This window comes from Notolabrus celidotus, chromosome 18 (assembly GCF_009762535.1).
Source record: "Notolabrus celidotus isolate fNotCel1 chromosome 18, fNotCel1.pri, whole genome shotgun sequence".
NCBI classification, from domain to species: Eukaryota; Metazoa; Chordata; class Actinopteri; order Labriformes; family Labridae; genus Notolabrus; species Notolabrus celidotus.
Genome location: NC_048289.1, coordinates 19,781,813 through 19,803,348, shown reverse-complemented (window position 1 = coordinate 19,803,348; position 21,536 = coordinate 19,781,813). Strand labels below are relative to the sequence as shown.

The window sequence follows — 21,536 nt, the reverse complement described above, 5'->3', positions numbered from 1 at the left end:
CCTCACTTCATAAAAAAAAAAATGTATATATCAAAATGTAAAATAAAATAAACAAAAGTCTGTCATTTAAAACTGTTGTATTTATATTTAGGGTTTTCCAATGTACATTAAAAAAAGTAACATTTTAATGAAAAATGAGTGAGTTATCCTTGTTGAGCCATGATCTGTGAGAATTAAAGAACACCAATGGACTAAATCTTGATTTAAATGGTTAGTAATGGAGTTAAAAAAAATAGATTAAAAAATGTGTATTGGGATTTTTTGGGTTCTGACAATTTTGGATAATTGAATATGATCCAGGTCAAATTAACCCAGGAACATTATTGCTGTTCCAGAGAAACGAACATAACAGGAGGGTTAAAGGTCTGCTGCTAACGACTTGGTGCCTGATACCACAGCACACCTTAACAAGTGTGGAGGAGGATCATCTGATGAGAGGGGGGCTTACACAATATTATGAAGGAACTAAAGCTAACAACCACACCACAGGGTCACTTGCCAGTGCTTTTATTTGTACTTCTTTTCATTCCACCATTTTGGTTTTATGTATTTGGCAGTGCCAAGCAGATGCCACTTGTTTAGGTCACCTGACTTTCTAGTACAGTCGAGTAGATTAAACATTTTGGATCCCATTCCAGTAGGAGAATGCCAGATCACTCTGTTTTTTTCCCCCAGCCTGGATTTGAACCCTGAACCAGCTTATTGTTAGGCAGCAGTGCTAACCACCAAAATAGCTTCCCCACCTGCAGTGCTCACTCATTGGGGGTTTTGAACTTTCCATTTAAGTCTGGTAATTCAAAATCATAGTCCTCTGTGTAGTAGGAGGATTTTAAACTTTAGGGTTAAGGGTTTATCTGCTTTCCAATTCAGTTTGGGTTTTTAAAATAATGGTACAAACTCCAGTGGGAGAAAACCACATCACTCCAGCTCCATTTGGGAAAGCCCTGGCTTATAGCGACTTAAAAGGCACTATGAGGAGTTTTGAACAAGCTGAGAAACAGACTGAAACTGATACTGATGCCTCTTCATGACCTTCAAAAGAAAACAAGACCGTCAGCAACAACACCGATGCCTGCTCTGTTGTCATTTTTAATGCCTGAAACTGCTGTGAGGGGGTAGGTGTCAGACCTGATGATTGACATCTCACTTTGGAAACAGCATTTGACTGTTTTCATGGAAAATAATCACATTGAGTCATAAATTTGACTGTAAGACGACAACAGGATAATGTTTTTGTTGAAAACAATACTTTTGCATGCATAGGACAAGAGATAAGAAGTATCACTTTGTCCACAAGGGGGCGCCAACATTGATACAAATCAAAAGTTCCTCACAGCAGCTTTAAAGTATATAGAAAAGCGCTATATAAAATCTATAAATTATTATTATATAGAAACGTAAACCTTTCTGTTGAGGGGTTGTTGATGTAGAAGTCCAGATCATGAAGAAACCTACATTTCATTTATTTGATACCCAAATCAAGACACTGGTGAGAATTTCTTTACATTGATAATATGGAATTAAAAACTGTTTTCAAAGTCAAGATCACGTCATGACGTTTTAAGCATTACATTTCAGACAGCATTTGTACGTGTCCCCACAGTGTCTTCATCAGTGGCGGTTCAAGACCAATTTTACTGGGGGGGGGGCCAGGCTGGGGCCAAGGGTGTTGTTAGAGGGACACATTGAACCCTGACAAAAAGAGACTGAGAAGGGCGAGGACCGGCTGAGAACAAACTGGAAAAATATCAGTGCATCCCTATATACTAGACATATAGACTAATGTGTACTATATCAAAATACAGACTGACGGCAGCTGTTTGGTTGTTTGGTTCCAGTCCCTTAGCGCTCTAAAGGGACTGGAACCAGGTGCCACGCGCATGTTTTCCGCCAGCAACATCGGCGCAATACCGAAGCTTTTTTTATTGTATAATATTTGTTTGGTGTGGAGGGGGGGCCACAGGGGGGGGTCCAGATTCAGTTTTGCAGGGGCACTGGCCCCTGTTGGCCCCTCCCCAGAACCACCACTGGTCTTCATGCCTTCCCTGCAAAACTGTGCAACAGTTTGGTCACCTCAGTCACAAAAGTCTAGCTCCACCCCTGCCTGCACTCACAAAAAATTGCTGCCTTATCAAATTCAGAATAATGGCTATATATATCCATCATTGCAAAATGAGTAAATCTTCTTCGGTAGACTAGTCTGTTCTTCTTATTTCCATATTGGGTATTAATGGATGCTTTTTTTGCTGTCTCAGTGCATCAACCTGGCAGTAACTCTCCTCTATGTTTTGAATCCCTTACACTATAACAACTGTAAACACTGCTGTGCTGCTGTAGTTAAAGATGTCAGCAAACAAGCAGCCTGCATTCGGTCACAGTCATCTGAGGAATAAATAGTCCAGCCTGCTCCTGCCCAGAGTCTGGCATCTTCAGCTGTCACGTTCCAGCGGGGGTCAGCCTCTAAACAACACTGATAATCTGCTCAGATGGGAAACGGAGCAAGCTGCACCAGAGAGGTTAGAGTTTACGTCTTTTTTTTTTTTTTGTACAACCAAATGCAAACAGAAAGGAAATACAAGTAGGACAGCAATTATAACTTCTGTAATTAGCTTTCCAGGAACACAGAGATCCGACTGTTATCGAAGTGTTGAGTTAAGTTTATTTCGTGATAATTATACAACCACAGTGGAGTGAAATATGAAGCCAGAGGAGGAGCCAGAGTACCAGACACCTCCCACCTGCGATCTGCTCAGCCTTCTGCTGAAGAACAGACGTCCCACTGGAGCTGTCAACGAGGTTTGGCCCGACCTCTTCATCGGAGATGCGTAAGTGACATTCTCACTTCGGGGCCTTGATGCAATATGTCGATCTGATTGCGAAACTGTTGCTGCAAACAAGCTCAGTATTTGGCCAACTGATTGGATAAATATAAATCTGTACATTTGAGTCACCAGTGATGCATTTACAAACACATGCTTGCAGACTGGGCCATTGTGGGAAATAAAACTACTAAAAGCTGCATTACTTGTGTCTTTTCTTGTGTTGCTGAACAGCGCTACAGCTCAGAATAAAAGCCTGTTAGTGAATCTGGGAATAACACATGTGGTGAATGCTGCAGATGGTCCCCAGCACATTGACACCGGGCCATGTTTCTACAAAGACACCGCCATACAGTATCATGGAGTGGAAGCACCAGACTGTAAAGATTTTGATTTGAGTCCATTCTTCAATGAGACGGCAGATTTCATTCAGCAAGCTCTGAGACAGAAAGGTACAAGTCTATTCTACAGAAAATAGAAGAAGCACAGTTAATTCTACATATAATTAATGTCAGAGGGAGTCAATATTATATATGTTTCCTTTCAAAACTGAACCGCAATTAATCACAGTTTTGGTTGCACGTTTGAATTTTCATTAACTTGCACCTCCACCAGCTTTTGAGACCATATTAAAAATGTAAATAAATTCTTAGTGTCTTGATTTGGGAATCAAATGAATGCAGTGAAAGGTATATTATGAAAAAAAAGTGTTTATTTTTGTCACTTTTAAAAGGATAACACTGTTACACATTAAGAAATATGCAGAGGTGCATGAAAAAAATCTGTGCCAATATCAGTCAGTGTACAATCACTGGATATCTTACCACCCGCTTTGGATGTTTTGCCTGTTATGAGCCCTTCAGTCTTATCTATTATTTTCCTGTCTTTGTCTACAGAATGTGTTCCTCCTATATTAAACATACATCTATACAGCCCACGGCAAAGAAAACCAGCTTAGACCCTTCAACGCCTTGGAGCTTTACTCATGAATACAGGCTGATTTTTAAACTCCCCTTCCTGTTAAAAATCCTGGGAAAGATCAACTCGGTGCTAGAGAGACAATATATATAGTGCTCAGTTTCAGTCCTCCTCAACCTTAACTGGGCCTTTGACACTACAGACCACCATATCCTGATAAAGAGACCGCAAGATTGGGCGAGAATATCAGGGAGAGCATTGAAACAGTTTCCTCCTATATCTCTCTAAATGAAGTTTGTTTCAATTTGAGGACTCTGAGTCCTCACCTCTGTCATGTGGTGTGCGGCAGAGATTTGTCCTAAGGCCCTACTTTTCTTCCCTTACTTGCTGGCCCCTGAGATCATAAAAAGGTCTAACACATCTTATCACCAATATGCAGACGACATACAACTCTACTTCTCTTTTAAACTCACACATTCCTTGGGCACTGTTGGCCTAGCGGTTTAGGCGTGCTGTTGTATCTTTAATTCGTTGATGCGATATAAAATTGTTTACTTTACGTAGTGACAAGGTAGGGGAGAACGGGGTTGGTTGTCACACTTTTTACTGTGTTGATGATTGCTCATCAGCAAAACATCTTTCAATAGTCATTCCTACATCAAATTGAAGCTTAAGGTGTTTGCTTGAAATGTGTATCCCTCTCATTTTCAAACTCATTGTAACAAAGAGGCAATTAACTATCAAAGACACTCTGACACATTGTGACAACCAACCCCATGACGGGGATGGTGGTCACACACGATGGGGTTGGTTGTCACAATGGTATTTTTATGGGTAACATCTTTTAAAAAAGGCAAGAAGGCAGAACTAAATTTGAAAGTTTGATTGCACTGACAAGTGATAGGCCTACATAACTTAATGCATTTTAACATAAAATGAGCAAGGAACATGAACAGGAAACACATCTTTAGGCCAGCCTAAATAACATATAGAACAAAGAAATAGGCCGAACAATAATGGCCTACTCAACTAGTCACTGTCTGAGTTACAGTGAAGGCAAATGTAGGGTCTGCGCACTCCAACTCATTTCACCATGCATGATTTTCCAACATAGGGGTTGGTTGTTGACAACCAACCCCAAAGAGAATGTGACAACCAACCCTAACTGGAATTTTTTGCTAGCATCAAGGCTAACAACCATCTAACAACTAGTTAGCTAGCTAATAAACATCTAAACTATAGCTTACACCTCACACTTTGTAAGGGTAACACTTGTTTTGTTATAAACCCATCGTTTAAAAGCCTAGAAGAAAAATATTGAGGAGCTGAATATTTAGACAGTGCCCTCTGGTGGCGAGCTATAAGGAGTGTGCCAACCAACCCCGTTCTCCCCTATATGGTTGGTCACATAATAACTCCAGTTAATGTTAACGGATGGTAAAAACAGTTCTTTATGCAGTCCACAAGATGGTAGTATTCCCCCTGTTTATGTTGTTGTTCAAGTGCCGTAAAGAAGTAACGTAAAACAGTGACGTAAAATGATGTCGTTACCTTAGAATGAAAGAAAGAGCACGAGTCAGTAACAAAGTTGTTCATGCCATGCATTGTCAATGTAAGGCTGCAAAGTTCCCAGTAAAGATGAAGTAAACATGCAAAGTGAAGTCCGGTTGTCTTTCTAGAAGATACAGCTGAGTTCCCACACGTGCCCCATATACAGAGACTATAGTCTTCATCGCAGGTTGCCAGTTTGACCATTTGCTGCGTTTCTTCCCCCACTCTGTACTCCCCACATTTCCTGTCTTTCTTCACCTGTCCTAATAATAAAAGGAATGAATGACCCAAAAATATATCTTTAAACTCCAAGATGCCTGTAAGCTATCCAGGCTCCTTGACAGCAAAAACTCAAATAAGCACAGGTTAATGGTAACCTAGAGGTCTTAGTTGTTTCCCAAGATAAGGTTATCCTAACATTTCACAGAACATTGGGAATCTGTCTACAGCCGTTCACTCCAGCCTTTGGAGTTATATTTGATAAATCTGCACCGCTTTACAGTCATGTAAAACAGCTTAATAGTTCACGTTATTTCCAAGAAATATCAACAAACTGAGATCCTTCGCGTCAGCCCTGAACTCAAGACGCTCATACATCCTTTCACCTCTTCACGCATTGACTACTGTAATTCTCTTTACCTCACTCAGCATGTCCACACTAAACCGCCTGCTATCAGTACAGAATGCTGCTGCCAGAGTATTAACCAGGTCAAAAACACCATCTCATATCACCCCCTAATAAGATCCCTCTACCGGCTCCCTGTTGTGTTTAGAATCCAGTTAAAAAAATTGTTACTCTCACCTACAGATCCCTTCACGGTCAGGCCTTAGATTATTTAGTGGAACTAGTTCAGCCCCATCAGCCACCCCGTTCCCTCAGGTCTGAAATGTTACATTTACTAACAGTTCCATGCACTTACTTTAAAACCTGTGGTGACATAGCCTGACGGGGTTTAACCCAAGCTGTGGAATGATCTGCCCATATCCTTGCACTCTGCAGAATCAGCTGATGATTTCAAAAAGCTGTTAAAAATACCTGTTTAGATGGGTACTTGGTTATAATAATAATCTGTACAGTGTTTAAGATTGTTGTTTTTATCTGTGACCATCTCAACACTCTTTTTTTAAATTGTCTGTATGTCTCTTTGTGACATTTTTGTCTGTGAAATGTAATGTTTTTCTTTTGTCACAAAGAAAAAACTTGTTGATGCTACCTTCATGCCTTTGATTGATTATGGTGATGTTTCATATATGCATGCCTTCACTCTCTGGACACCATTTTTCATGGAGCTCTGAGGTTCATTACAGGTTTAAAATCTCTAACCCATCACTGCCCCCTGTATGCTCGAGTTGGCTGGACTGCATTGTCCAACGTAGACTACATCACTGGCATGTTCTTGTTTATAAAGGCAATTCTTAACTTGCTTCCCTCATATTTATGTGATTTTATTCATTTTTAAAAATACTCAAAGCTACAGTCTCCGCTCTGTGACCCAGTCACAAAACTTGCTTTTGCTTTCAGTCCCCAGAGTGCGTCTTGAAATGGGTAAAAAGAGTTTTAGAAACGTATGGAGCCAAAACGATGACTTTAATGTTTGGTATTGAAAAAAAAAAAAAAGGCATCGAAAACACACCCTCAAACTGAAAAAATAAACATTGGCATTGAAACACTCAAAACAGGTATTGGCATTGAAAACGTTTCACTGAAAACGTTTCACTTTCACAAATGTTATATTATTTCATTTCTAGACATTTTTGCATTCTAATGTTTTTGAATGAAAATCATATATTTATTTGATTTGTAAATCACACCCCCATAGCCCCTCCCCTCAAACCCTCCCCTCCACGCCAAAACAGTGGCAAAAAGTTGAAAATGAAAAAACAATAGTTGAAAAAAGAAAAAACGTCATTGAAAAATAATCTGTCATTGAAAAAAAAGTGACATTAAATAATAATATTGTCATTCAAAAACTTATTAGAATGCAAAAAAATCTAGAAATGAAATAATATAACATTTGATGTGATTTTAACTTCGGTGAAACATTTTCAATGCTAATACCTGTTTTGATGCAGTTACAAAATTTTTGTACAATACAAGTGTGTCAATGCCAATGTTTCTTTTTTCAGTTTCAGAGTGTGTTTTCAATGCCAAATTTAATTTTCAATACCAAACATTAAAGTCATCGTTTTGGCTCCATACTTCCCTCATATTTATGTGATTTTATTCATTTAAAAAATACTGGAAGCTACAATCTCCGCTCTGTGACTCAGTCACAACACTTGCTTTTGCTTTCAGTCCCCAGAGTGTGTCTTGAAATGGGTAAAAAGAGTTTTAGATAAACTTCTCCTGCAGCCTGGAACCTGTTGCAGGAGAGCCTGGGTTTGAGTGAGCTTGTCTCTTTAAATGTTTTTAAAAGCAGACTGAAGGCTCTTGAGGAAGATGCTTCATTTTGTAGATGCTTTGACTGTTTTATTTTTTTTCCACTTGATTTTTAGGCATAGACAAGACAAAGAAAACAAGACAAACATTAAGGACATAATGGAAATAAATAAGCAAATAAGAATAAAAGAAAGATGCTATAATGCTGACAGTAGTTGAGATGGTGAAATTTACAGCACAAATATAAGAGTCATACATTCATACAATACCAGAAAGAGAAAGAAAAAAAAAAAAGACAAAGAGCAAACAAACAAACAAAATATAGGCATCAGCGTGTTACAATGCGAGTTGGTGGCAGCTCTAAAAACGCAAGTGTCATCTGAGTAGCCATGAGGAGGGTTCAAGCGCAATGCGAGGTGGCTTGAGAGGGAGGTATGTTGGAAGAGGTCGTCCATTTGTCCAAAAGAGACTTCCATATTTTCATGAAAGTGTTTTCTCTGTTAGCCAATTTGTAACGCAATCTTTCCATATGCAAAACATTCCCCAAATCTTTGAGCCATTGCTGAAATGAAGGACTTGATTCTGGCTTCCACATTTGTAAAATAAGCCGTTTAGCCAACAATGTACATAAGGAAATAGATTGCCCTTAATATTTATCTATGGAAGGGCTTGTGTCTACTGAACCAATGATAGCAAGAAGTGGGTCTGGAGTAATAGTTTTATTAAAAACTTTTGATATATAAATCAAACACAGGGTTCCAGAAGGAGACCAATTTAGGGCCAGACCAAAAATGATGGGCAAGTGTTCCAGTATATTGTTTACATTTATCACAAAGTGGGGAAGTGTTAGGATATATGGCATGAAGTCTAGCTTTGGAATAGTGAAGTCTGTGTACCACTTTAAATTGTATCAAGGTGTGTCTTGATGCTTTGATTGATGACTTTTGTTCTGAAACCCATGATGTGTTGTAATGTTTTAGAATTGTTGTTTGTCTGTAACTTTTCTGGAATGTGCTGCTGCTGATCTTGGTCAGGACACACTTGAAAAAGAGATTTTTAATCTCAATGTGATTTTCTCCTGGTTAAATAAAATTTAAAAAAAAGAAAAATAGAATTTAGATTACTCACTGACATCCAATGATCCTCAGTTGGTGTAACAGCATTAGCACTTTTCAGGAGTTGCTGTCTCTGTTTCATACAGAAACTCTGTTCCCTGTGGCGGTTAATTAGAATCTTCCACAACATTGTCTGGCCTTCAGTCAGTCACCAACCTCATAGCAAGTTCTGGTCCTGTTCTATTTGCATTCATCTAAAGGTCTGTTGCGATCTACACACAACAAAATAGTGCTCTGCTGGCTTTTGTGATGCAGTTCCTGCACAGGTGCAGCTAATCACACTGATGTTAACACTGATTAGCTGCACCTGTGTTCTTGGCTCCTAGTAGCTCAAACTCAAAGTACTTATTTTTATTTATTGCTTAATCAGTCATTACCAACCATAATCACACCATGTCAACCTGTCACTACTGAATCATTTTTAATACTGCCTTTAATTACTACTATTTAATCTAAATTCCATTTGTAACATTGCATATATCTAAATTGTATTCTATCTTTATATATCTATTTTTATTTTTACTTTTTTCATTTTATTTTATTTTATTTTAATTTATTTTATTTCTTATTTTTCATTTTATTTGATTTGATTTTATTTATTATTTTTCATTTTATTTTATTTTACTTATTGAAACTTCTTCTTGATTGTACTTATGTCTGGGTTGTTTAACAACTGAATTTCCCCCTCGGGGGATCAACAAAGTAATATCTTATCTTATCTTATCTTATCTTATCTTGTCTTACTTCATCCAGCCATTATATATATTCTGCTTTTTCATTGGTTAAGAGGCAGGTACACCCTGGACAGGTCACCAGCCTATCACAGGGCCAACAAGTAGAGACAAATAACCATCCACACTCACACTCACTGATATTTGGGGTGACTAACTAACCAAACAAGCATGTGTTTGGACTGGGGGAGTAACCGGAGTACCCAGAGAGAAAGAGAGACTTTTGCTATGTTATGTAATTTCCACAACACATCTAAAATAAATAAATCATAAGCTTTTTAAGTCTTAAGTGTGTCCTTGCAACCATACATCACGGACATCTTGATTATAACCAAAGGAAACATGTTTGGATAGTTGTATAGGCTCCAGTATGTATGCCTCATACAGACACAGCTTGCATCTTTAATGATTTCGTCTCTTGTCTTTGTAGGTAAAGTGCTTGTCCACTGTGCACGAGGGATCAGCCGCTCAGCTACTCTGGTTTTAGCCTTCCTCATGATCAAAGAAAGACTTACACTCATAGAGGCTGTGGAGACGGTTCGCAGGCACAGAAACATTCTTCCAAATGTTGGATTTCTGAGTCAACTCTGTCATCTGGACTCTTCTTTGGCTCTGCAGAGGAAAACAACATAACATCAAGAAGTGGAGATATAGATTATCCTTAGAAATGTTGCTGCATTAAGGATTTGTGAATCTAAAAACAGAGTATTCTGTTTGGTAAAAATCACATATTGCTTACATTGCATTGCATTTTTGGCCCCTCAAGCAGCCTTAATACGCCACTGCCTTTAAGAAATGTCCTCAAGGCCATCTTTCATAGTCTAAATGTTATTTTTCATCAGTTAGATTCTTGAAAAAAAATCCACTGACATCAAAGAAAAATATACAATCAACTTATATTCAGCCTCTCTTGTCTATAGTACTGCCTTAATAAAAACGACCCCCTTCCTCCAAAAACTCCCGTGCTTGTCTTGGACTAGTCGAGAGCTGTGTCTTAACTGGAAACTTGCCATGACAGACTTCAGTTTTGATTTAAACAAGTCTTGCGTGACTTTTTGACTTAAGACTGGCAGAAAAAGTCACCATTTATCAGGACTTTTCTGGCTTGAATGTTGCGAGTCTTGATTGGAGAGCTTTTCTGACTTATGGATGACTGACTTTTGGATATTTTAAGTACTTATAACTTTGAGTTGTCTTGTTACCTTTTGTTTCAACCTGTTTTGTTAGACCTCAAACTTAACTTGTAGTCTTTTCAAACTCTCGGGACTTGAGTTGAACTTGTATTACATGACGAGATACTTGTTTGAAATGCGTTTATGGTTTGGACTAAGAGAGAACCAGTGCATACCACACTTAAATTAAAAGTTTACAGAAGGGGTATTATGCTTTATTTTTTAGGTCTCATATTTCAAACAAAGATATAAAGTAACAATGTTGGAAGTCCATACTAAATGTGTGCAAATTTTCCAAACGCTACGTATGCATATGTTGTAGTAATCCCTGAATTTGTGTGTAAACAGCTCAAAACGATCCGTTCATAAAATACCAAGAGATCTCCACAAGATTTGTTGAAATGACAAGGTCATCGCATAAAGATCTCCTAATGGTTTGCACCCATAGACTGTATAAAATATGGACGTAGTATCCGTGACGTCACCCATCTGTTCCTGAGAGCTGTTTTGAAGCCAATTGACGGCGACAGCTATATTGGAAATGCAGTATAAATCCTGAAAAAAAAAGCCTACCCCCTCTTTAAGAACCCCCTAAGTAAGAAGTGCAGGTGGAGAATCTAGTGTAGTGGTTAGCACTGCTGTCTAACAGTAAGTTAGGTCAGGGTTCAGATTCAGTTTGGGGCCTTTCCTTGTGGAGAAAAGGCCTGCCATTCAAAAGCACAGTGGTGTTAATATTGTCCATCATTGTGGCAGCAAGAGCAGACAGACAAAATTGTGGCTTTACTACAATGTGCCGAGAGGGAAATAAAACAGCATGCAATAGAAAAATTAACATACACATACACAACTTGGAAATACGTGGGTTAAAGCATTCAGAAAATGTGAACATGTTTTGTATTTAAGGATCTTAAAGACACAGAAACACTTTTTTATATTTTTAAACTTGGGTCTAATTAGCTGCACAATCAATATCACAGAGGCCATTAAAACAAATGTAGCACAACTGCCAGAATCCCTGCTGTACTTGAACAACACAAAGACAGTATGAGCCTATAAATAAACAATGCTCCACTTATATATTCATATTTCTGAAAATACTGTGTCTTAACTGCTGCAACCCAGTGTCGTACAGTCAAAACTGTGATGTCTAAAGAGGCTTGATACAAGATGATAAAAATACGCCAGCATGGTTCTGAGTGTGTATACAGATTCAGGTCAGACTTTGAAAAGAGATGAAACGCTGAAGCCATCTTAATAAGAGATGCTCTCCAGAGCACACTGGGAGAAAAAGAGAGGGAGAGATGCTGTCAAAATAAAAGGAATTGGATATCACAGGTTTAATGATTTCACTGTCAGAATGAATGATGGCAGAGTATGAAGATATGAGAGAAAAATAAAGGAGTCTGATGGTGTGAAAACTCTGTCTGACATGTTAGCAGCTTCATCCAGCCGTTCTGCAATACAGTCATCATCACACTCTCACTTTGGGGGCTTGCATTTAGATCACTGAATGGACCATGCATATCATATAACGGGGAATCAAAGACATGTGCCATCCTGTGAAAAACCTCATCTGTCTAACAGTCTGACACATTTCAGTTCTCGTTTGGCCCCGGAGAGACTCCAGAAAAATGCAGTACATCCTTAACGGACACTTACACGGTTGCTCCCAGCATCTGAAGATATGCAGAGAGGCTAAAAGAGACTGACACAATTTTCAAGGAGTCGCTCACACGGCTGAGCAAAAACTCAGAGTGTCCTGTTCACTCCAGTGAATTTGGGTATCCTTTGGCAAGTGCAAAGTTTGGATAAGCACGGCTTCCTGCCAGCAGCGGAGATTAAAGTTGTGTGTTTAGAAGAGGATGGCAGGGACAGGCTGGGTGGAAGTTTTCCCCACAGGCAGGGAACGTGGCAGCTAAGGTCAGGGGCCCGCCACATCACAGCCCTAAAAATATCCCCTGCATTTGATGCCCCGTCACAGAGCGGTTATACAATCTGCGCCTGCCAGAATTAAACCTCACCATGTTCTGCCTTTAAGGACGGCTTCACAACAAGCTGCCAGGATGATGAAAACAAAATTTTCAAGTAGGAAAAGGAAGGACTGTAATCTCTTGGTGAGTGGAATTAGAGATGCATGTGAAAACAAACACCAAAAAATCTATTTTTCATGATTGCAGAGGGAGTAAGTAGAGAGGGAAAAAGAGCAAGTGTGGTTTTTCTTCTCACCGTTAAGCTTATAAATCATGTGTGAATAGAAGCCAATGTGAGAAAATGGCTTCTCACAAGTCAAAGACCGGCACAAAGATAAATGTAACAAAGGAATCCAGTCCAGTGGATGAATATGTTACACCTGGGGGCTATGAGCTAGAGAAAATCCTCAACCGTGGGAGTGTGGCTTACACTCATGTCAACGAGGTCTGGCCCAACGTCTATATTGGGGATGAGTAAGTAAAAAAGTATTAAATCACAAACCTGAATAAAATAAAAGAGGATTATAGTAATATTCACACCAGCTTCTTGCAGGGAGACTGCAAAGGACAAGTATAATCTGAAGAAGTTGGGGATTACGCACGTCTTGAATGCAGCAGAGGGAACGTGGAACAACGTGGACACAGGAGCTGGGTACTACAGTGACATGAACATCGTCTACTATGGTGTCGTAGCAGAAGACGTCACATCCTTTGACCTCAGCCAGTATTTCTACTCTGCTGCCGGGTTCATCAAGGAAACGCTGTGCAATCCTCAGAGTAAGACAACAGAAAATATTCAGACCACAGGTCAACGAAGCACTCATGGTCAGTTCTGTTTGAAACACCATTAGGATGCCTGTTTAAACATGTTCATTAGCAAAGTAGCAGATGGTTCCATGGTGTCATGGCTGAAATGCTGCTAAAACGTAGCACTGATGTATTTCGGATTCACAAATCCTTTGTAGCTTCATTGACCATATTTTTTAGTTAAGAAACAAGGTCAGACAACATATTTTTCCAGGCACATCCAACTGGATGGGGACCCCAGGGTAGACCATGAACCTACTGAGCAGGTTACAGTCAGTCTGGACAGGGAAAACCTCTAGATCTCCTGGAAACATGCTAGTTTTGGCTAGCAGACCCAACAGACTAAAAAACATTCCTGTTTTTAGTTGCTTACACTGCTCAATAATGGATGCAAACCCATTTTTAAATCTTAGTTTTTATTTCTGTAACTACAAACTTTTAGTTTATTTAAACAAACTGAGTTTTAATGAAATTTTGTATCTAATTTCACTCTCTTTCTTGATCTTAGATTTTAAAATGTTTTATGTTATCATGCTTATGTTTGTTTAATGTCATATTTTAAATTGGATATTTTCTGACAAGGTATGGCGTTATGGAATGAACTTGATATTGGATCTACAATTAAATGTTGGGCATACGGGCACCCTGCGGGGGTGTCAAGAGGTCTGAGCCAGCCAGTAAGACTCTGCAAGTTACGGACTTCAGAGCAGCGAAGGGGGCTGATCATTTATAATAATCCCTCCTAATTTAAATAAATAATAAGACCAAAAACTGTTTACTATGTACGTTAAGTTACATAACTACACACAGAGAGAGAGAGAGAGAGAGAGAGAGAGAGAGAGAGAGAGAGAGACAGAGAGAGAGAGAGTAGATAAAAAATAACTGGCTGTATATAAAATGTAAATGTTTGAAGTGTTTGTTGTGTGTTTTTGTTAATTGTTACTGTTCTGGTTTTTGTTTTTAACTCTGTAAAGCACTTTGAATTGCTCTTTGTATGAATGGTGCTTTATAAATAAACTTGCCTTGCCTAGAGTGCTCGGCCTGCTGCCACAGCATTAGCATGAGAAAGGCTAACATTCAAAGACTTAATAAGTAACAACAGGTAACTCTACTTTTGAACCACCTATATAGCATCAGTGTTAGCTTGAAATGTATGCCTTACTTTTCATATCCTGTGAATCCAGCAGACTGTGATGTTAGTTAGGAAGCAGTTGGATGCTAATACTGATGTAGCTCTGATAGCAGCCATAGGGTTCAGAAAACTCTGTGACTACCAACAGCAGCTTTAAGTTAGCTAGAAAGATGTTGCATGCTAGTGTTACCTTTTGTCAAACAGTAGCTAAAGGGTTATGAAACATGTTGCTTTAACTTACAATACCCACTCATGTACCTCAGTATATGTGTTTTCGTTGCTAATCAATCAAGGACATTGATTTCTAATAAAAAATCCAGCTAACAAACCTGTAACACAGCACTTCAAGCCAAGCGCGCCCTCACAGGTAAAACGGCTGCCACGTGAATGCGGTGAATAGAGACTTCACACTCAACACACTTCCTTTGTAGTCAGATCAGAACATGTCAGCACACAAAGCCATACTTTGGAGGGTCAAGTGTGTAGACGTTTCTTTGTATCATTGTCCTTTCATTACTGTCTGTATTAGATGTAATGTCAAATATAAACATGGAGAATTAAGCTACCGTCTTATAACAATCAGGCCTTTGAGAGTGAGAGTGTAGCCTGTGGTCAAGGATTAGGTAAGTGTAGGTAGCTACAGGTTTTCAAGGGAACTGTACCTATAATAAAATTCACACATATCAACCTCCACCTTTGTGAAGGGGTTGATGAATAGGGTTCAGTTTGTGATGCTTCAAAGCCTTGAAAATATTAAGTTCTGAGAACCACTTTTGAAATCTAATTCACCTTCATTGTATTGAGCTGATAGGAAAAAAATGTATTGACAGTACGTGCCCAGGCTTTAAGAGATTCAGCCTCAAACTTTGGTTAACAACCACACAAGTTTTCAGGTATAAGATCAGAGAAATTAAAAACATTATTTGTAATACTCAACATCAATGTCGCAATTATGTCCATGTCCGTGTTTAAATAGCGACTCTGCCGTGGACATCTCTTAAAGGGATTATTAAATACAAGTTTTATGGAAAATATAAAATATTCTTTGTTAAATCAGCATCTTAAATGTAATTATAATCTCAATTATGAATACCTTAAAAACAAAAACTTTCTGTAGGGTTTTGTCGCTTGTGGGAAAGTGGGAAAAAAAAAAATTCTGGACTAAGCTGACAAATGTAACCTTGCATAGATATTTTCCTGATTGTTTTTTTCATCTCCAGATAAACTGCTGGTGCACTGTGTGATGGGAAGGAGTCGGTCCGCCACACTTTTCCTTGCTTACCTCATGATCTGCGAGAACATGACAGTAGCCGACGCCATCGATCACGTGAAACAACGCAGACGGATCATACCTAACTGGGGATTCCTGAAACAACTGAGAGAGCTGGACATTCAGCTTCTGGGGAAAAGTGAAGACTCTACAGAGCAGAGCTGATAGTTTGATTCATTGGACAAGTTGAATCTTGGAACAATCCTTGCGTTCCAGTTTGGTTTCAAGTCATTTTAGACACGTTTTGGATAAGCTGGGATAATAAAGTCTCTTATAAAGTCCAAATAATGTAATTAATCATTCAGGACAGGTCAAGGTCGAGTCCCATTAATGTCAGATAAAAAGTCAAGAAAAGCCTCAAGTCAGTTTGGACAAGTACAAGTCCAATCACAAGTCATTCAAGACAAGTTGGTTCCCAAGTCATAGTTCCAGTTGCTATAGCCTGATTTTAGTTACATTTACATTGACCAAAGCCCAGCCAGTAGTTATTAAACCCAAACTTAAGACAACTCAGAGTCATTGGAGATGGGTTCTAGTCTAAGTATGAATTAGATCAATGCAGATCCAATTTAGGTCTCAAGTTATTTCAAAGTCAGGCCATTACTAATTTGAAATACAGTAAGTCCAAGTTGAGACAGAAGTTAGTTGAAACAAATGATTCAATCATATCAGATCTGGTTTAGATTTCAAGTTCTATGAGTCAAGTCTAAGACAGGGCAAACAATGTCAAATTTAATTCAAGACAAGTCAAAATCCAATGTAGTGGAGGCTATACCAAATACAATTTGGTATAAGTCTTGAGTCATTTGAGAAAGGTCAGGATAAGGGGTCAAGATAATGAATGGATGGATGTCTATAATTGTGTTTGAGGTCCTTCAAATTGTGAGTTCGTTTTAATAATGACGATTATTTCAATGAAGAGGCTCAATAATTTATTACTCTGAGTGTTTTGCCATTCAAGGCCCACCATTTGTATTTGTTTTCAAACTTTTATTAGATTTCGTTCCTAAAAATCTTAGAACTAAAATGCTTTTTGTATTTTTAAGGTTTAATTTTGTGCTTTTATGCCTTTATGAAGTGGATAGGACAGGAATAGGGTTGGAAACTGGGAGAGCAAGTGTGGAATGACATGCGTTAAAGGGCTGCAGGTCAGATCGGAACCCGGGCCCCTCATGTCAAGGACCTCGGTACATCGGGTGCATCACTAACACAAGGCCAAACCAGCACCCTGGGACTAAAATGCTTTTGTTTGAAATGTACAGAGATGAAATATCTCATTAATCAAGTCCCTGTGCAGTCCAGTGTGAGTCATAACCTTTTTCGTTTTAGAATGTATTACTACGGCGAAAACAGCTGCCTGGATCACCAAACTCTATCACTGTGCCTTCATTCTGTGACACGCCTCAAGCTGGAACATGTTCAAAATTAAAGGAGAACAATCCAGTACATGGTCAATCATAATTTATTCTTATGCTAAAATGTACAGCATTTTAAGTAACTGACAAAAGGAGAAAAGTCATAAATACAAGAATGTCATTCTGTCTGATTTTTGTGCACATAGCCAGGTATTTCCCCCCTGTTCTTACCAGCAACTCTGTACAGGTACAAAGGCTACAAAAGAGCAATATAAACAAAAACACAAGTACAAGTTGCGTTTTACATGCAATCCATTAGCTTAGTTTGGTCTATTCACAGGCTCTATTCTTCTACATTTCGGTAAAATATAAATCCAACATTTTATAAAGATAGAAAACAAATCTACAGATGGAATGAAAACGTAGCTTTAAAGGCATTATGTAAAATATCAACTTTGGACTAAATTTATATTTTCTTTATTGTTATTCGTCAATATAATCATTTAGTTCTTTTAAATTCTGCCACACTTCTGGACATTTTGAAATGTTTTAGAATTTTTCAGGGTACAAACACTGAGATATGCTTTGTTATTTTTGACAGAAATCAGTCTGCTTTATTAAACAGAAAGCTGCCTCAAGGAGATCTGTTACAAAAGACTTCAGAATTATACATACATAGCAATAAAACCTCTCAAACCGAACAGAAAACAGGACTAAGTTTACATTTTTTTACATTATTAGAATTAACAAAATATAGTTTCATCTTTCTCCCTTTCGAGGGAAACCTAATAAAGGCCAGATATCTTTAAAATGGCTTGCTATTAAGCACAACACTTGTACAGTACTACTCAATGCACTGTCACTAACAGAGACTGAAGCATGCTAGTTGTCACTTTACAAAATAAGTACAATAATTTAAATATACAAAGGCATGAGTATAGTACAAACTAATTGTCAGCACTGTTAGACAGGTACACTGAACAGGTTCAAACAGCCACTAGCTCCTCCTGTAGCAGGCACATTAAATGGCTTCATTTGAGGCTGCTACACGACTGCAAGACCACTGATGAAATCTCTACCTCTGAGCTCTGAACCCGCCCGCTCTAAAGACACATCAGAGACACTAACACTAATTAAATAGATTTTCATCGTAATGATGTAAGGCTTCCCATTTGGAGAAACAAAAATACTTTTTAACAATAGCTTCAAAGTTTACTCATTGATGAAAATTTTTGCATTCTTTCCAAGTGCTGCTGCTGGTTTTTAAGTAATAAACAATAACAAAAAAGACACCCAAACAACAAAAGGCCAGATCAGTGCATCTGTAAACAGCAAAATGCACACGAGAAAAAAAAAAAGAAAAAAAAAAAAGAAACAGCTCAGTCTTGCGGAGAGTTACCGCCTGATGAAAGGCCCTTTAAGGGACTGCTTGGACATGCCTGTGTTCATGTAGCCATGGTGACCAGCTGGAGTGTACACCATGTTGCCATGTGGTGGAGCCTGCATGGACTGCTGGGGGTATGGCTGTGTTCCCATCATGCCCATCTGCATAGAGTACTGGGGTGACTGGTTCATGTAGGCATGGTTGCCATGGTAGCCGCTGTTCATCATGGGCTGGCTCATGCTGTAGCCGTTCATGGGATTGAGGGAGGGCATGTTCATGGAGTTGACGTTGTAGCCCGGCGCCGGCATGATATTCACGCTCATGTTCATGCGCGGCATGGCGGCCAGCGTTCTGGACGGCGCCTGCATGGCCACGGTCTGTGGCGGCCGGGCGTACATCTGCTGCTGGTGGTGCGACAGCGGGGCAGACTTGGAGCGTGCGGAGATGTGACTCTTGGAGGCCATTTGGGGCTGAATGCGCTGCGATGGCGGGATGCCCATGTTACGCTGGAGCATCATGGGCGGCGGGGAGCTGAGATTGGGGGGCGGGGTCATGGTGGCCTGCACCTGTGGGTTGGGGACTCGATGCGATGTCTGGGACAAGGAGACCAGACTGGAGTGCTGGGATGAGAGCGAGGGCGTGTTTGCATAAGATGTGATGGGGTGTGAGGCTGAGTGGTTAAAAGGCAGCGAGTGAGAATGGTCGATAAATGTGTTGGTGAACTGCTGCAGTTTGGCCAGACTGAGGCCAGACGACTGCGGGTAGTGCCCACTGCCGTACTCCCCTTGGTGGTTGATCCTCTCGTAGAGGGCGAAGTTGGGGTTGCCAGATTCAGGGATGTCTGCCAGCTGCATGGTGGTGGCGAAGTTGGTGGGGATGGCACACTGCGCCATGGACTGCTGCTGGCTGTGCTGACTGTGTTGATTGTGAAGGCCGTGCTGAGCGTGCTGATTGTGCTGGCTGAGCTGATTGTGCTGCAGGTGGTGATTGTGGTGGTGACTATGCTGGTTGTGAGGATTGTGTTGACTGTGCTGGCTTAGCTGATTGTGTGGACCGTGCTGATTGTGTTGGCTGTGCTGATTGTGAGGGCCGTGCCTGCTGTGGGAGCTATGCTGACTGTGTTGAGTGTGTTGAGTGTGTTGGCTGCGCTGGCTGTGTTGACTGTGCTGGCTGTTGCTGGGAGGCCTCTCAACCACCACGCAGCCCTGCGGTGACTTGACGTTGCAGTGCGGCGGCGAGCTCAGGCTGTTTGGCTGAATCATCCCGCAGCTGCCCGGGTTGACGGCGGCCATTTGCTGGCTCACAGCACAGCTGCTCTGGGCCAAGCCGCTGGGGGGGATGCTGCCATAGGAGCAGCTGTTCTGGGTGGGGCCTGCCCCACAGATGCTGCCTCCCATGGTGGAGTCATAGCTGCTGGGGTTCTCATAGTTCTCCGTGGTGCTCTCGATGCTCCCCAAATCGCTGAACCCACTGTCAACCACCTGCTGAGAGTGATCCGACACTGATGGCACATCCATCATGGGGCTGGTCTCCATGTTGTGGAGCGAGGGCACTGAGATGGCACTGTGGTCGGGGCTGATCTGAGTGTAGCCGCTCTCCAGGATGGAGACAGCCGGGCTGTTAACGGAGCGTACCGACTGGCTGGGATGGGATTGCGCTGAGGAGAGGGGACTGCTGTGGTCCGACTGGGGGCAGTCATCCAGAGCGGTGAGCTGGGGGCTTTGGGGCACATGGGTGTAGGTCTGCAGACTCCTGCAGGGTTCCTGGCTCTCCACACAGTCCTGGAACACATTCTCTCGCTCTGTCTCCTGCGTCAGGGACTGAACAGCTTGGGCCGTCTCTGAGTCAATCTCGGTGCAGATCGGGGGATTCTCCCTCAGCACGGGACTGAGCGTCGGTCTCTCCGTGGGCGGAGGAGGTGGGAGATCTGGACGAGGACTGGGCGTGCTCTCTTCCTCTGACTCAGAGTCTGCAGGGTTGTCAGAGTCTGCAGCTGCTACTGAAGCCACTGCTACTGCTTCAGGTGCTGGTGTTGCTACTGTAGTTTCTGTCACTGCTTCCTGGATGCTGTCTGCAGCAGCGGCAGCGGCGGGGTCCTCTTCACTACACGGCACAGTAGAAACCTGCTGACTCAACTCAGAGTCGTTGTCTTCTTTTGGATCTAAAAAAGGTGGAGTGCATTCAGGCGTTTCTTTCAAACTCTCTTCCGACTCTGCTTTGCTGCTCTCAGGTTCTGCTGTCTTACTGTGACTGTCATCCTCGTCGTCTGCATCCTGATCCTCCACCTGAGCTCTCTGCTCGTCCTCCTCCTCTTCTTCCTCATTGTCATTCTCCAGTGAGACAGCACCCTCTGTTATGTGTTCCACATCTTTGGCTGGAGAGTCCTGCCCATGTTCGCTCTCTTGTTGGTCATCCTCAGGTGGGTCTGGGGAATCTCCTCTGTCCTCGCACATTGCAGGCGACACGGCACCCGGATAGGGAGGCGAGCACACCGGAGAGGTGACCGGTGATCCTTCAGGGGAGCTTGATTTCTGGGAGCCGAGGTCAGCGGGGCTCGAGGGCTCAGAGGGGAGTCTGTCTAGCATCATATCCGGACTAGCCGACCCTCTACCTGCCTTGCTGTCCTCGTCTGCACTGGCAACGTCCTGATCTGGTTCTTCTTTTGCTTCTTCGGTCTGAATGTGGTGCTGCTCTGCCTCCATCGGGGTCTCTGGTGGTGTGTAGAGGTTGAGTTTGAAGCCCATCTTTCGCTCATTCTTTAATCTCCATTTGGGAGGGCCACGTTTAACTCCTTTCGGCCAGCCCTTCTTCCGCTTCACTGGACGAGGTCTGCTGGGTCTCTTGGAGAGGATATCAGCTCCTGGAGAAAAGAGAAGAACACGTAAATGTTTTGATAGAAACATAAAAACTTACTTTCAAACAATTTTACAAC

At 41.0% G+C, this 21,536-nt stretch overlaps 4 protein-coding genes across 9 annotated transcripts in view; 2 read left to right on the top strand and 2 right to left on the bottom strand.

Moving 5' to 3' along the window:
- The window catches only part of LOC117829652 (sphingomyelin synthase-related protein 1-like), a 36,112-nt gene extending 27,061 nt beyond the window's left edge, over window positions 1-9,051 (bottom strand). Inside the window, exon 1 of the mRNA XM_034707253.1 lies at window positions 8,797-9,051. Within this exon, the coding sequence (XP_034563144.1) occupies window positions 8,797-8,913 (117 nt within the window). The 5' untranslated portion in view covers window positions 8,914-9,051. The remainder of the gene's footprint in view (window positions 1-8,796) is intronic.
- LOC117829657 (dual specificity phosphatase DUPD1-like) lies at window positions 2,001-10,157 on the top strand. The gene is made up of 4 exons (XM_034707264.1): window positions 2,001-2,516; window positions 2,687-2,825; window positions 3,054-3,271; window positions 9,945-10,157. The coding sequence occupies exons 2-4, from the start codon at window positions 2,698-2,700 to the stop codon at window positions 10,145-10,147; spliced, it is 549 nt and encodes a 182-aa protein (XP_034563155.1). The 5' UTR covers window positions 2,001-2,516; window positions 2,687-2,697; the 3' UTR covers window positions 10,148-10,157.
- A 2,484-nt stretch (window positions 10,158-12,641) lies between these two features.
- On the top strand, window positions 12,642-16,861 carry LOC117829653 (dual specificity phosphatase DUPD1-like). 2 transcript variants are annotated; one of them, XM_034707257.1, is made up of 4 exons: window positions 12,642-12,800; window positions 12,942-13,130; window positions 13,210-13,433; window positions 15,816-16,861. In XM_034707257.1, exons 2-4 carry the CDS (start codon window positions 12,958-12,960, stop codon window positions 16,028-16,030), a joined length of 612 nt encoding a protein of 203 aa, XP_034563148.1. In that variant the 5' UTR covers window positions 12,642-12,800; window positions 12,942-12,957; the 3' UTR covers window positions 16,031-16,861. The 2 variants fall into 2 exon arrangements, with proteins under 2 accessions (XP_034563148.1, XP_034563147.1); XM_034707256.1 differs by having other exon boundaries at window positions 13,210-13,481.
- Window positions 16,862-17,309: 448 nt separating this feature from the next.
- Window positions 17,310-21,536, bottom strand: part of kat6b (K(lysine) acetyltransferase 6B) — a 31,241-nt gene continuing 27,014 nt past the window's right edge. For all 5 annotated transcript variants that reach the window (XM_034707248.1, XM_034707251.1, XM_034707252.1 and 2 more), the window contains exon 17: window positions 17,310-21,464. In XM_034707248.1, the coding sequence (XP_034563139.1) occupies window positions 18,616-21,464 (2,849 nt within the window). In that variant the 3' untranslated portion in view covers window positions 17,310-18,615. The remainder of the gene's footprint in view (window positions 21,465-21,536) is intronic.